General features: G+C 42.6%; 1 protein-coding gene across 3 annotated transcripts in view; it reads right to left on the bottom strand.

Moving 5' to 3' along the window:
• Window positions 1-12,735, bottom strand: part of scn5lab (sodium channel, voltage gated, type V-like, alpha b) — a 501,419-nt gene that overhangs the window by 370,451 nt on the left and 118,233 nt on the right. For all 3 annotated transcript variants that reach the window (XM_072576302.1, XM_072576305.1, XM_072576304.1), the window contains exon 6: window positions 11,498-11,626. In XM_072576302.1, coding sequence (XP_072432403.1) covers window positions 11,498-11,626 — 129 coding nt within the window. The remainder of the gene's footprint in view (window positions 1-11,497; window positions 11,627-12,735) is intronic.

Below are 12,735 nucleotides of genomic sequence, written 5' to 3'. Positions count from 1 at the left end.
CATCCATTCCTTGCCCTTCTTGCCAGTGTGCAGCCTCCCCCTGCACTGCTCGCCTCAACTATTTCTTGCAATAGAGAATTTGACATTCTATCCGCTCTCCAAATGAGCACATTTCTCTGGCATTCCCTACTGTATTCAGTAGTAACTATTGTACATTGAAAGAAAGGAGAAAGTGAGGACTGTAGATGCTGGAGATCAGAGCTGAAAGTGTGTTGCTGGAAAAGCGCAGCAGGTCAGGCAGCATCCAAGGAGCAGGAGAGTCGACGTTTCGGGCATCAGCCCTTCTTCAGGAATGAAGAAGGGCTGATGCCCGAAACGTCGATTCTCCTGTTCCTTGGATGCTGCCTGACCTGCTGCGCTTTTCCAGCAACACATTTTCAGCATTGAAAGAAAAGGCCTTCTTTGTAGGCTACATTGTATGGGGGAAGATGGACTGCTCATCCCTCCCTGTGCACCCCCCCCCCCCCCCACCCCAGACAACTCCCAGCCTGCAAGGAAAGTCAACTGCCCTCTGTGTGATTAGGGGTGGTCAATGCATCCTGGCCTAGCCAGCGATATCCACATCCCAGGGATGAAAGAATTTTTTAAAAGCCAACTCGTGCTGTGGGAACGTCAAGTTGCTTAATAGTTAGACGGCCAAATCTACAGCCCCTGGATATCAAGGACCCTACAGGAGAGATAAGGCAGAAAGTAAAGCTCATGTCTGACTCTGAGAGTTCAATACTTCAGAAAGCCACAAAACAAAAGGTGAAATCAAAAAAGAAATTAAGAAAAGAAAGAGAAGGTGTGAAAGAATATGGCATGCAACCTTAAGGTGAAGTCAAAGGTGGAATTAGGCTGCTGAGTGGACCTCTCTAACTTCAAATAACGTCGACCTTGCTTTGTGGACCTTGTGTGCAACTGTTCGCTTGTATGCCTCACTCCATCTAAGCTTCCTGTGACCTGTATGTCCTTGTTTGCTGTGATCTGCCTGTACTGCTCGCAAAACAGAACGTTTCACTGTACTTCGGTACAGGTGACAACTTCAAATCAAATCAAATTATCCATGCATTAATTGTACGAGGATAAACAAGCAAAAAGCAAAGCTGATAACAATGTGTATATGTGTAGAGATGGAATGTGTTGATATTATTCTTTATCAGTACTCTCCATGTGTCTACACCAAAAATATGAAACAAAGCAGATTTTGTAGTTATGGAAGAGAAGTATAAAGGTATTGATGTGATAAACATATGGACAGAGGAAGTTGAATTGAATTGAATTTATTGTCATGTGTACCGAGGCACAGTGAAAAGCTTTGTTCTTGCGAGCAATACAAATTTTAGTGGGATTAGCATTTGTGAAGCTGAATAAATCACCAGGATCAGGTAGAGGTATACTAGTCTATTAAAAAAAATCAAAGAGCAAATAGCAGAGGTTCTGAACCTCATTTTCCAATCCTCATTGGATACAGGTACAGGGCCTGAAGATTAGAGGCCTCATTTTACAATCCTCATTGGATACAGGTACAGGGCCTGAAGATTAGAGTCCTCATTTTCCAATCCTCATTGGATAGAGATATAGAGCCTGAAGATTAGAGGCCTCATTTTCCAATCCTCATTGGATACTGGTATAGAGCCTGAAGATTAGAGGCCTCGTTTTCCAATCCTCATTGGATACAGGTACAGGGCCTGAAGATTAGAGGCCTCATTTTCCAATCCTCATTGGATAGAGATATAGAGCCTGAAGATTAGAGGCCTCGTTTTCCAATCCTCATTGGATACAGGTACAGGGCCTGAAGATTAGAGGCCTCATTTTCCAACCCTCATTGGACACAGGTATAGGGCCTGAAGATTAGAGGCCTCATTTTCCAATCCTCATTGGACACAGGTATAGGGCCTGAAGATTAGAGGCCTCATTTTCCAATCCTCATTGGATACAGGTACAGGGCCTGAAGATTAGAGGACTGCTAACGTTGTACCTTACTTTGAATAAGCGAGAGAGAGATTGAATAATCACAGATCAGTCTGTCTAACCTCAGAAGTGGACTAACAATTGGAAGCAATCCCAACAGATACGTCACTTGGAAAAACACAGATTAATCAGGTATGGTCAGCATAGATTGGTTAAAGGAAAATCCAATCTAACTAACTTGATTGAATTTATTTGAGAAAGTAACAAGGAAAATTGATGAGGACTTAAGTTCAGGAAACCAAAGTGTGGAAAACGTTTAGGTAACCATGTGAAATGATAAAAGCAAGATGTTACTGATAGTAACAACCCAGGAGGACAGAGCAGAAAGAAAGAATATCATCATAATTACGAGAGATTTTAATGTACGTATTGACTGGAATGGTCAGATAGGCAAAGGAAGACAAGATGAAGAGTTCATAGAGTGATCTCAGGATACCTTCTTAAAACAGTATATTCTGGAGCTAGCCAGAGAGTAGGCTACACTAGATGTGACATTTGTAATGAAGGCATCCGTGGGTAGCAGTGATTATAATATGCATGAATTTTATATTCAGCTTGAGGAAGAGTGGGAGTGGGTATGAGACTCTGTTTGAAAGATTTAAATGAGGACAATTGTAAGGACATGCCAGGAGAGCTGGCTAAAGTGAATTAGCAAATTAGCAATAGGTCATTGAGACATAGGAACATAGAAGACAAGAGCAGGGGGAGGCCATTCAGCCCTTCAAGCCTGCTCCGCCAATCGTCCAACTCAATAGTCTAATCCTGCTTTCTCCCCATAACATTTGATCCCATTTGCCCCAAGTGCTATATCTAACCGGCTCTTGAATACATTTAATGTTTTGGCATCGACTACTTCCAATGGTAATGAATTCCACAGGCACACCACTCTTTGGGTGAAGAAATGTCTCCTTATCTCCGTTCTACACAGTCCACCCTGAATCCTCAGACTGTGACCCCTGGTTCTGGATGTATTCACCATTGGGAACATCCTCTCTGCATCTACCCTGTCTAGTCCTGGTGGAATTTTATAAGTCTCTATGAGATCCCCCCCTCACTGGTTTGAACACTAGCAAAAACCAACCCTAACCTAGTCAATCTCTCCTCATATGTCAATCTGCCCATCCCTGGAATAAGCCTGGTAAACCTTTGCTGCACTCCCCTGAGAGTAAGAGCATACTTCCTCAGAGAAGGAGACCAAAACTGCACCCAATATTCTAGGTGTGGCCTCACTGAGGCCCTGTAAAAGCACAGCAGATCAGGCAGCATTGGAGGAGCAGGAGAATCAGGGTTTATACCTGAAACGTCGACCCTCCTGCTCTTCGGATGCTGCCTGACCTGCTGTGCATTTCCAACCCCACACTCTCAACTCTGATCTACAGCATCTGCACTCCTCACTTTCCCCTCACTGAGGCCCTGTATAACTGTAACAATACATCCCTGCTCCTGTATTCAAAACCTCTCTCAATGAAGACCAACATACCATTTACCTTCTTTACTGCCTACTGCACCTGCATGCTTACCTTCAGCGGGTGGTACACAAGGACACCCAGGTCCCACTGCACACTCCCCGCTCCCAATTTACAACAATGACCTCACATTTATCCAAATTATACTGCATCTGCCACTGATTTTCCCCCTCACCCAACCTGTCCAGATCATGCTGAAGGATTCCTGTGTCCTTGTCACAGTTCACCCTCCCACCCAACTTGGAAATCATTTGCAAACTTTGAGATGTTACGTTTTGCTCCCTCATCCACATCATTAATGTATATTATGAATAGCTGGGGTCCCAGCACCAGTCCCTATGGCACCCCACTAGTAACTGCCTGCCAATTTGAAAAGGACCCATTAATTTATACTCTTTGTTTCCTCTCTGCCAACCAGTTTTCTATCCATCTCAATACACTTCCCCCAATCCCATGCACTTTAATCTTGCACAATAATCTCCTTTGTGGGACTTTGGCAAATGTCACCAGGTCCCCAGAGCTGCAGTGGCAGATATTTAAGGGGGTATTTCAGAATACACAGAATAGACACATTCCAACAAGGCTAGACCCAATATCTGTAGTTAACTAGAAAAGTTACATATTTGTGCAAAGACGGGGGTGGGGGGGGAGGTGGTAGGTCAAAAGAGTATGAAAAACAGTGAAGTCTGTGTAAAAATTTAATAAAGAGGGAAGAATTAAGGCAGAAGAGAAAGCTAGCCAGACATATAAAAAGAGAAAGTAAGAGTTTCTAACAATTCCTTTAAAAGCGATAACAAAGCAATGTTGATTTTATGGAAAATCAGGTTGGAGAATTAATACTGTAAAATAAGAAAACACAAAGTGAGTTTAATGGATATTTTACATCAGTCTTCACTGTAGATTATATATTTATAAGCAGTGATAAACCAGTAAATGGAAAGGATGGAGAAACTCTAGAAAATTACAATCACCAGGGAAGGGGTACTGAACAAATTGTTGGAACTATGGGCTAAGACTTTCCCGAGTCCCAATGAACTTAATCCTTGAGTCTTAATAAAGGTACAAGACACTGGTAAGGCCACACCTGGAATATTGCATACAGTTCTGGTCACTGCATTATAGGAAGCATGTAGAAGCTTTGGAAAGGGTTCAGAGGAGATTTACTAGGATGGTGCCTGGTATGGAGGGAAGGTCTTATGAGGAAAGGCTGAGGGAACTGAGGCTGTTTTCATTAGAGAGACAAGGGTGAGAGGTGACTTAATCGAGGCATATAAGATAATCAGAGGGTTAGATAGGTTGTACAGTGAGAGCCTTTTTCCTCGGATGGTGAAGGCTAACATGAGGGGACATAGCTTTAAATTGAGGAGTGATAGATTTAGAACAAATATCACGGGTAGTTTCTTTACTCAGAGAGTAGTAGGGGTGTGGAATGGCCTGCCTGCAACAGTAGTAGACTGTTAAGGGCATTTAAATGGGCATTGGACACACATATGGATAATAATGGAACAGTGTACATTAGATGGGTGTCAGGTCGGCACAACATCAAGGGTCGAAGGGCCTGTACTGTGCTGTAACATTCTATGTTCTATGTTCTTTACTGTTCATTGTGTCAAGGGGTTCATAGACGTGGGAGGAGCAGACACACACATCACGAGGTGAAGAATAAGAATGGGAACTCAAGAAATGTTTTCACCAGAGATAAACGGAGTACCGAGCACAAGTCATTCCCTGAAACAGTACAAATTGAACCAAGAGATAATTCACCTCTGGAAAGAATTAGTGCTGCGTGAATGTGTTAACAAAGTTAGTAAATGAGATTTATCAGTCCAAATGAGACAGGGTTTGTTAGGCTTCCTGTTCTGGGAGAAGCTGACAATTGTAAATAGAACCATATACCCCTCCTAAGACTATGCAAATGAATCACAATTGTCAAATCCTGACAAAAAGTGAGATGGATACCAAATCTTTATTGCAGATTTGTAGCTGATTATATATTCTAAAGGACTAAAGACTGCAAGACTGCTGTATTTTATTTATATAAACCCAGTTACATTGGTGTTGAACAAGCATCAAACCTTAATGAGAAAAGTCATCATGCATTGCATGGGTCACGCAGGAAAGCACAATATTTAAGGAAGGATGGGAATGTGTGTCAGGCAGTTCAAAGAAGGTTTACCAGACTAATATCTGGAATGGGTGGGTTGATCAGGTTAGGTGTCATTCCACTGGAGTTTAGAGGAATAAGAGGCAATTTACAGAGTTATACAACATGGAAGCAGACCTTTGCCCCAACTCGTCCATGCTGGCCAGATATCTTGAATTAATCACAGCCCATTTGTCAGCTCTTGGCCCATGCCCCTCCAAATCCTTCCTATTCATATACCCATCCAGACGCCTTTGAAATGTCATAATTGTACCAGCTTCCACCACTTCCTCTGGCAGCTCATTCCATACATGCACCACCTTCTGCACGACAATGTTGCCCCTGTGATCCCTTTTGAATGTTTCCCCTCTCAACTTAAACCTTTGCCCTCTAGTTTTGGATTCCCCTACCCTGGGGAAAAGACCTTGGCTATTCACTTTATCCATGCCCCTCATGATTGTATAAACCTCTATAAGGTCTCCCCTCAGCCTCCAACGCTCCAGGGAAAACAGCCCCAACCTATTGGGCCTCTCCCTGTAGCTTAAACCCTCCAACCCTGGCAACATCCTTGTACATCTTTTCTGAATCCTCTCAAGTTTCACACCATCTTTCCTATAGCAGGGAGACCAGAACTGGTCACAGTTTTCTAACTTTGGCTTCAATTTACAGCTGCAACACGACATCCCAACTCCTATACTCAATATACTTATCATTGACAGCAAACATACCAAATGCCTTCTTCACCATCCTGTCTCCACTTTCAAGGAACTATACACTTACACCCCAAATCTCTTTGTTCAGCGACACTCCCCAGGACCCAATCATTACATGTATAAGTCCTGCCCTGATGTGGCAAAATGCAACACCTCACATTTATCTAAATTAAACTCAATCTGCCACTTCTTAGCCCTTTGGCTCATTTGATCAAGATCCTGTTGTACTCTGAGGTAACCTTCTTCACTGTTCACTACACCTCCAATTTTGGTGCAATCTGCAAATTTACTAACTATACCTCCTACGCTCACATCCAAATCATTTATATAAATGATGAAAAGTAGTAGATCCAGCACCGATCCTTGTGGCACATCACTGGTCACAGGCTTCCAGTCCGAAAAGCAACTCCCTATTACCACCCTCTGTCTTCTACCTTTTGTATCCAATTGGCCAGTTTTCCCTGTATTCCATGTGATCTAACCTCACTAACCAGTCTACCTTGTGGCTGAGTGAATCATATAAGATCCTGAAGGGTCTTGACAAAGCGGGAACATCTCAAAATAGGAGCCAATATTTAAAAATAAAAGGTCACCCATTTTAGACAGGGATGAGGTCTTTGTCTTTAGAATTCTCTTCCAAACGTGGTGAAAGCAGAGTCTTTGAATACTGTTAAGGCAGAGATCGACAGATTCTTGGGAATCAAGAGGTTAGACTGGAATATGGATTGAGATTACAATCAGATCAGCCACGATCTTAGTAAATGACAGAACACGTTCAAGAGACTGAATGGTCTCCTCTGCTCCTAAACACTATATTTATATGTCTGTATGCAATTGAAAATCCAATCACCTTTAGCCAGCTAGGACTGACGGTCAGCTTATCTTCAAATAATAAGTCAAGCTGTACATATCGGAATTTTTGGAGCACACGTGGGATATTTGGAGAGTTTTTGGCTGATCTTAACACTATTTTCAGTTTGAAACAATAAGTAAATTATTTAATGACCCTGTGAGGACTACTGCCTGTTACGAGTCCTGCAGAACACGATATTGCACCTCAGCTATTGACCCTGTTGTGTCCGTTGTGCCCCCTTTTGTTTTAGTTTTAAATCGATTTTGTGTTTAAACAAACTAGCAGCTGCCTCAGGCTGTTTGAGGCTGAATCAGTGATGGGAAAAGAGCATCAAGGTCTCTCCGATGGCTAATGTTCTTGATCTGGTAAGGGAATTAAGTTATCCAGAGCAATAAAGCACACTCCCTTACATTCCAAAATCTGATTAACTCCTCACTGTTTGCAAAGGCAAAATTATAATTTCTGCTCGAAACTGCAGCAACTCTCTGCCATACTGGCAAGATTAAATTTAACTTTTTGTTAATAGATTTTTTTTGTCCTTTCCAAATATCTCCTTTGTCATACTCCTGTGTATCATAGAACATAGAATAGCACAGCACAAAAACAGGCCCTTCAGTCCACGATGTTATGCTGAACATGACACCAAATTAAATGAATCCCTTATGCCCTTGGTCCATATCCCACATTCCTTGCATATCCATGAGCTTATCTAAAAGCCCCTTAGAAGCCCCAATCGTACCTGCCTCCACCCCCAACCCAGCAGTACGTTCCACACTCCTACCACTTTCTGTGTAAAAAACTTGCCCCTCACATCTCCTTTGAACTTGCCCCCTCTCACCTCAAATACATGCCCCCTAGTATTAGACATCTCAACTCTGAGAAAAAAGATTCTGCCCGTCAGCTCTATCTATACATCTCATAATTTTATGGACTTCTATCAAGTCTCCCCTCCAAGCCTCTGCCACTCCAGAGAAAACAACCTGAGTTTTTCTAGCCTCTCCTTATAGCTTATACTCAATATCCCTGACACTTCATGTGAGTGTGATTCTTCATGGTTCAACCAGGCAATTGTCTCTCCAACAATGGAAACTGGACATGACCAGCAGTAGGATTCCTAGTTGATTTTCTTTATTATATTCCTAACCCACAGGCAGTGCAGCCAATGATGTGCTTATACTGGGATCAACTCTCCTGTACAGATCTGAGAATTTCCTGGGTTGTACACCTCAGCACCACAAGCGACGTGCTATGTTTAAGTTGGTTAACTGTAACTGAATGTTCACATATTATTGAAACTGACAGACCAAATGTGCTTATCTTCCTCCCAATATCTACAAATAGTAAAAGCTGGCAAAGGAAGGTTGGCTCATTAGCAACAAAATAGGTGGACTCACACTTGGACCCAGGGGCTAAGCTGTGGCATTGATACTTTACATCTGTCTTTACCAAGGAAGCAGAGAGGTTCATCAAATCATGAGGGGCAGAGATAGTGTTAACTATGTCTTGTCCCAAGGATGGAGGGATTTCAAGACTAGGAAGGATACTTTTAAGGTGAAAGGAGAGAGATTTAAGAAAGACATGAGGGGCAAAGTTTTTACACAGAGGACGATTTGCATGTGGGGTGAATGTCCAGAGGAAGAGGTAGATACAGACCCAGTTACAACATTTAAAAGATGTTTTACAACACTTGGATAAGTACATGAACAGGAAAGGTTTGGAGGGATATGGGCCAGCAGCAGGCAGGTGGGACTGGTATAGTTTGGGATTATGTTCGGCTTGGACTGTTTGGACCAAAGGGTCTGTTTCTGTGCTGTATGACTCTGTGACAAGCCCAGCAATGACAGACCAGTGGTGGGGAAACTTCTAGAAACAGTTATTCAGGATTGCATGAATGATCATGTGGACAAAAGTAGGTTAATTAAGGACAGTCAGCGTGTATTTCCTGAGGGAAATAATGTTTAATTAACTCGCTGGAATTCTTTGAGGAGGTACCATGTGGTGTTATGTGGTGTGCATGGATGTTCTAAAGGCATTCAATACAGAGGCACACAACAGGTGTGTGATAAAAGCTACAGCTCAAGGAACAGAAGAAACCATAGCAACATGGATATAGAAGTGGCTGAGTGAGGGGTAATGGCTATTTTTCAGTCTGGAGTGAGTTTGTATTGCAGGTGCCCAGAGCTGGTACTGGGACCATTGATTTCCCTGATAGATGTTAATGATTTTGGAGTGCAGGCAGACTCTACGTAACTTAGAAAATTGTCATCGGCGAGGAGGACAACGTGGAATTTCAAATAAACTTTAACAAGTCGGTGGAGTGGACAGAAAAGTGATAGACAGAGATCACTGCAGAGAAGTATACGTTTCAGCTGCAGGAAGATGGGACGACAGTTTAAATTAAAGGCTACTGTTATAAAGGATGGCAGGACGCGAGAGACCATGAGCATGAAGCATTGAAGGTGGTCAGACAGGTAAAATGAGCACCTAATTAAGCACCTCGTATCCGAGGCTTAGTTAATCAGGTCATATAGTGCAAGAGCAAGGAGGGTCTGCTGCATCTCTATAAGCTAAACCTTAGCTTGAGCATCGTTTACAGTTCGGGACACCATCCTGTCGGAAGAATGTGAACACGTCGGAGAGAGATTTATAAGAATAGTTCCAAAGTAGGACTGTTCAGTTATGAGGACAGATTGGAGAGTTTGGGATTGGTTTCATTGAAGAGGAGAAGGCTGGGGTGAGATCTCAAAATCAGGAGAGGTTTGGATAGAGTAGACAGAGAAAAAAAAGCACTCAAAAGATTCAAGAGCAAGAGGGCACAGATTTAAAGTGATTGCAAAAAAAGAGGGAAATCTGTGGTGAGAAATGCAAGGACCACCTTTTTGTTTTGGCCCATGGAGTGAAAATGGGGGATAGATACTGCTTTAAACCAAGGAAACCTTGGAAGAAAAAGTGATAGTTTTACTGGAACTCAGTGTGTGTGGTATCTACAAAGTTGCTTTATTCGAACAGTTACAGAGGATACTAGAGAACCCCCCCCCCTCCCTCCCCCACCCCCTCAGCATTATGTGTATGCCTCAGAAGTATTTTCCCCAGAGAAAGTCTTTTGATTAGTTTTTCGATCAGGACCAGTTGCTGTAGGCTTAGGAGGGCTCACCATAGTAACAAACACTTCTGGGCAAGTGGCAACAGCCATAGACAGTATAGAGACAACAGAAAAGCAAGTCCAAGCTAAGATAAAACAGGTCTCTCTCTCTCTCTCCTCTCTCTTTCTCCTGTGTGAAAATACAACAGAAAATCTTCTGGTAGCTGTTCTCACTCGCTATGTCCCCGCAAACTCCTTTCTCTGCAAATTCCATTGAGGAAAGGAAAAAGAGGAAGGTAAAAAAAGAATCCCCTTCAGAAAATATGAATCCTCAATCTGTGGAGAAAGACTAAGAATCAGGTGACTCACAACTTGGTGTCCTTGATTAAGAGGCAAAAGTTCTTGAGAGAAATCAACTCATCGATATCTGTAATTGGAAACTCTACGGTGTGGAAATAGTCCATTCGGCCCATCATTTCCACACTGACCCCTCGAAGGGCATCCTACCTGAACCATGCCCATGGCTAATCCACCTAGCATCCACCCTCACCTGCACACCTTTAGACTATGGGAGGAAACCGGAGTACCTAGAGGAAACCCACACAGACACGAGGAGAATGTGCAAACTCCACACAGACAGTCACCCGAAGGTAGACTTGAACCCAGGTCCCTGGTGTTGTAAGGCAGCAGTGCTAACGACTGAGCCACTGTGCTGGCTCCAAACTGTTCACCTGATCTTTTCTCTTTACTGTGTAAAGTTAAAATACTGTGGATGCTACAACTTGAAACAGGTAAAAAAAACCTGGAGAAGCTCAGTAGGTCTGGCAGCATCTGTAGAGAGAGAAACAGAGTTAACGTTTTGAGTCATTCAGAACTGAAAAAGTTTAAAGTTTTCTTCAAACATTAACTCTGCTCTCGTCTCACAGATGCTGACAGACCTGCTGAGATTCTCCAGCAATTTCTATTATTTGCTTCAGATTTCCAGCATCTGCAGTTTTTTTGTTTTATTTTATTAATGACAAACGTCAAACAGTCTGCTGGACGATCAACACATGAGCATTACAAAATGATTTAAAAAGACACAGAGAAATTTCTAGAAGCGGTTGAGGGGGTGGGTAGGGGTGAGGTGGGTTAAGGAAAAAAATACAGCTGGCCACGACAGAACAGACAAAAACTGCTAAATTCAACAAGCATCTGGAGATTCCTCTCAGAAACAGTGCAAGTTGAAGGGGGAAAAAAAATGAGGAAATTGTCAACCTTTTACGTCGAATTTATTTCATTACTTACGCCATTAAAATAACACTGAAATCCAACCAATTCCATGGATCTCGAAGGAAGGTGAATGCATCAATGCAGAATCCTCTTGCCAATATTTTTATCATTGATTCAAAAGTGTAAATGCCAGTGAAAGTATACCTGGTTAAAGTATTTGGAAATAAACAGCATTAGCAGGTGATGAAGGGAGTCCTGTTGCATTTTGGCTCTGGCACAACATGAGCCACCTCATGTGATACCTCAGGATATAAGATGGCGGACAGCGAGGTGGAGAAGCAGTGAGGTTGTCAGCCTTACAATGATCGCAAGCTTCAAAACAATTTCTCGATGAGTTGGTGGCCGTCAAGTCAGGGATGGACAATATTTCGCAAGTCACTTTGTACCAAAGAGTGCATCTTCGGCCAAGTCAATGGAGAGGAATGAGAATATGAAGCATTCAGTATTATTCTCGCCAGTATCAGTGACTGTAGACCATATCTCTCAATTGTTTCAACCGAGGCTCACTTTCTGATCATTTTCCCAGTCATTGTGTTTGCTCTGTCAGACTTTAGTTCAGAAAATGGTACACACAGTGTTACTGTGAAAGAATTGCCCGTTCTACCTGCTTAATTAATCTATCACATACTTTCAAAAACCCACCACATAAACAAGGACATTAGAATGTTAAGGAGTAGTGAAAATCTGACCCAAACGATAATCATCTTCCTTTTTAATAAATCATGCCAATTGCCATGTCCACCTCACACCCAATCTCTCCAGAAATGCATTTAACTTATACTTTTAAATGTTTCATGCTGAATTAGATCATAGAATAGAATCACTACAGTGTGAAAGCAGGCCATTCGGCCCATCACGTCCAAGCTGGCCCTCTGAAGAGTATCCCAATCAGACCTATCCCTCTACCCTATCACCAAACCTTGCATTTCCCATGGCTAATCCACCCAGCCTGCACATCCCTGGACACTAGAACCAATTCAGCATGGCCAATCTACCTCATCTGCACGTCTTTGGACTGTGGAAGGAAATTGGAGCACCCAGAGGAAACAGACACAGAAATGGGGAGAATATACAAACAATCAATTACAGATCTGCAAGTTCATAATGACCTCAGGCCTCACCATTTTCAGCCTGCTTGTCAGGCATGGATAGGCCATGGTTTTGAACTGAGGATATGAGCCCCATGTCCAGAATTGACGCAGAGAATCCGAAGCAGTATCAATGAATATGAATCACAAATCTGTCACAATGGT

Source organism: Chiloscyllium punctatum, chromosome 8 (assembly GCF_047496795.1).
Source record: "Chiloscyllium punctatum isolate Juve2018m chromosome 8, sChiPun1.3, whole genome shotgun sequence".
Lineage (NCBI taxonomy): Eukaryota > Metazoa > Chordata > Chondrichthyes > Orectolobiformes > Hemiscylliidae > Chiloscyllium > Chiloscyllium punctatum.
Note: the sequence above shows the minus strand (reverse complement) of the source record. Positions and strands in the feature narration are given on the sequence as shown.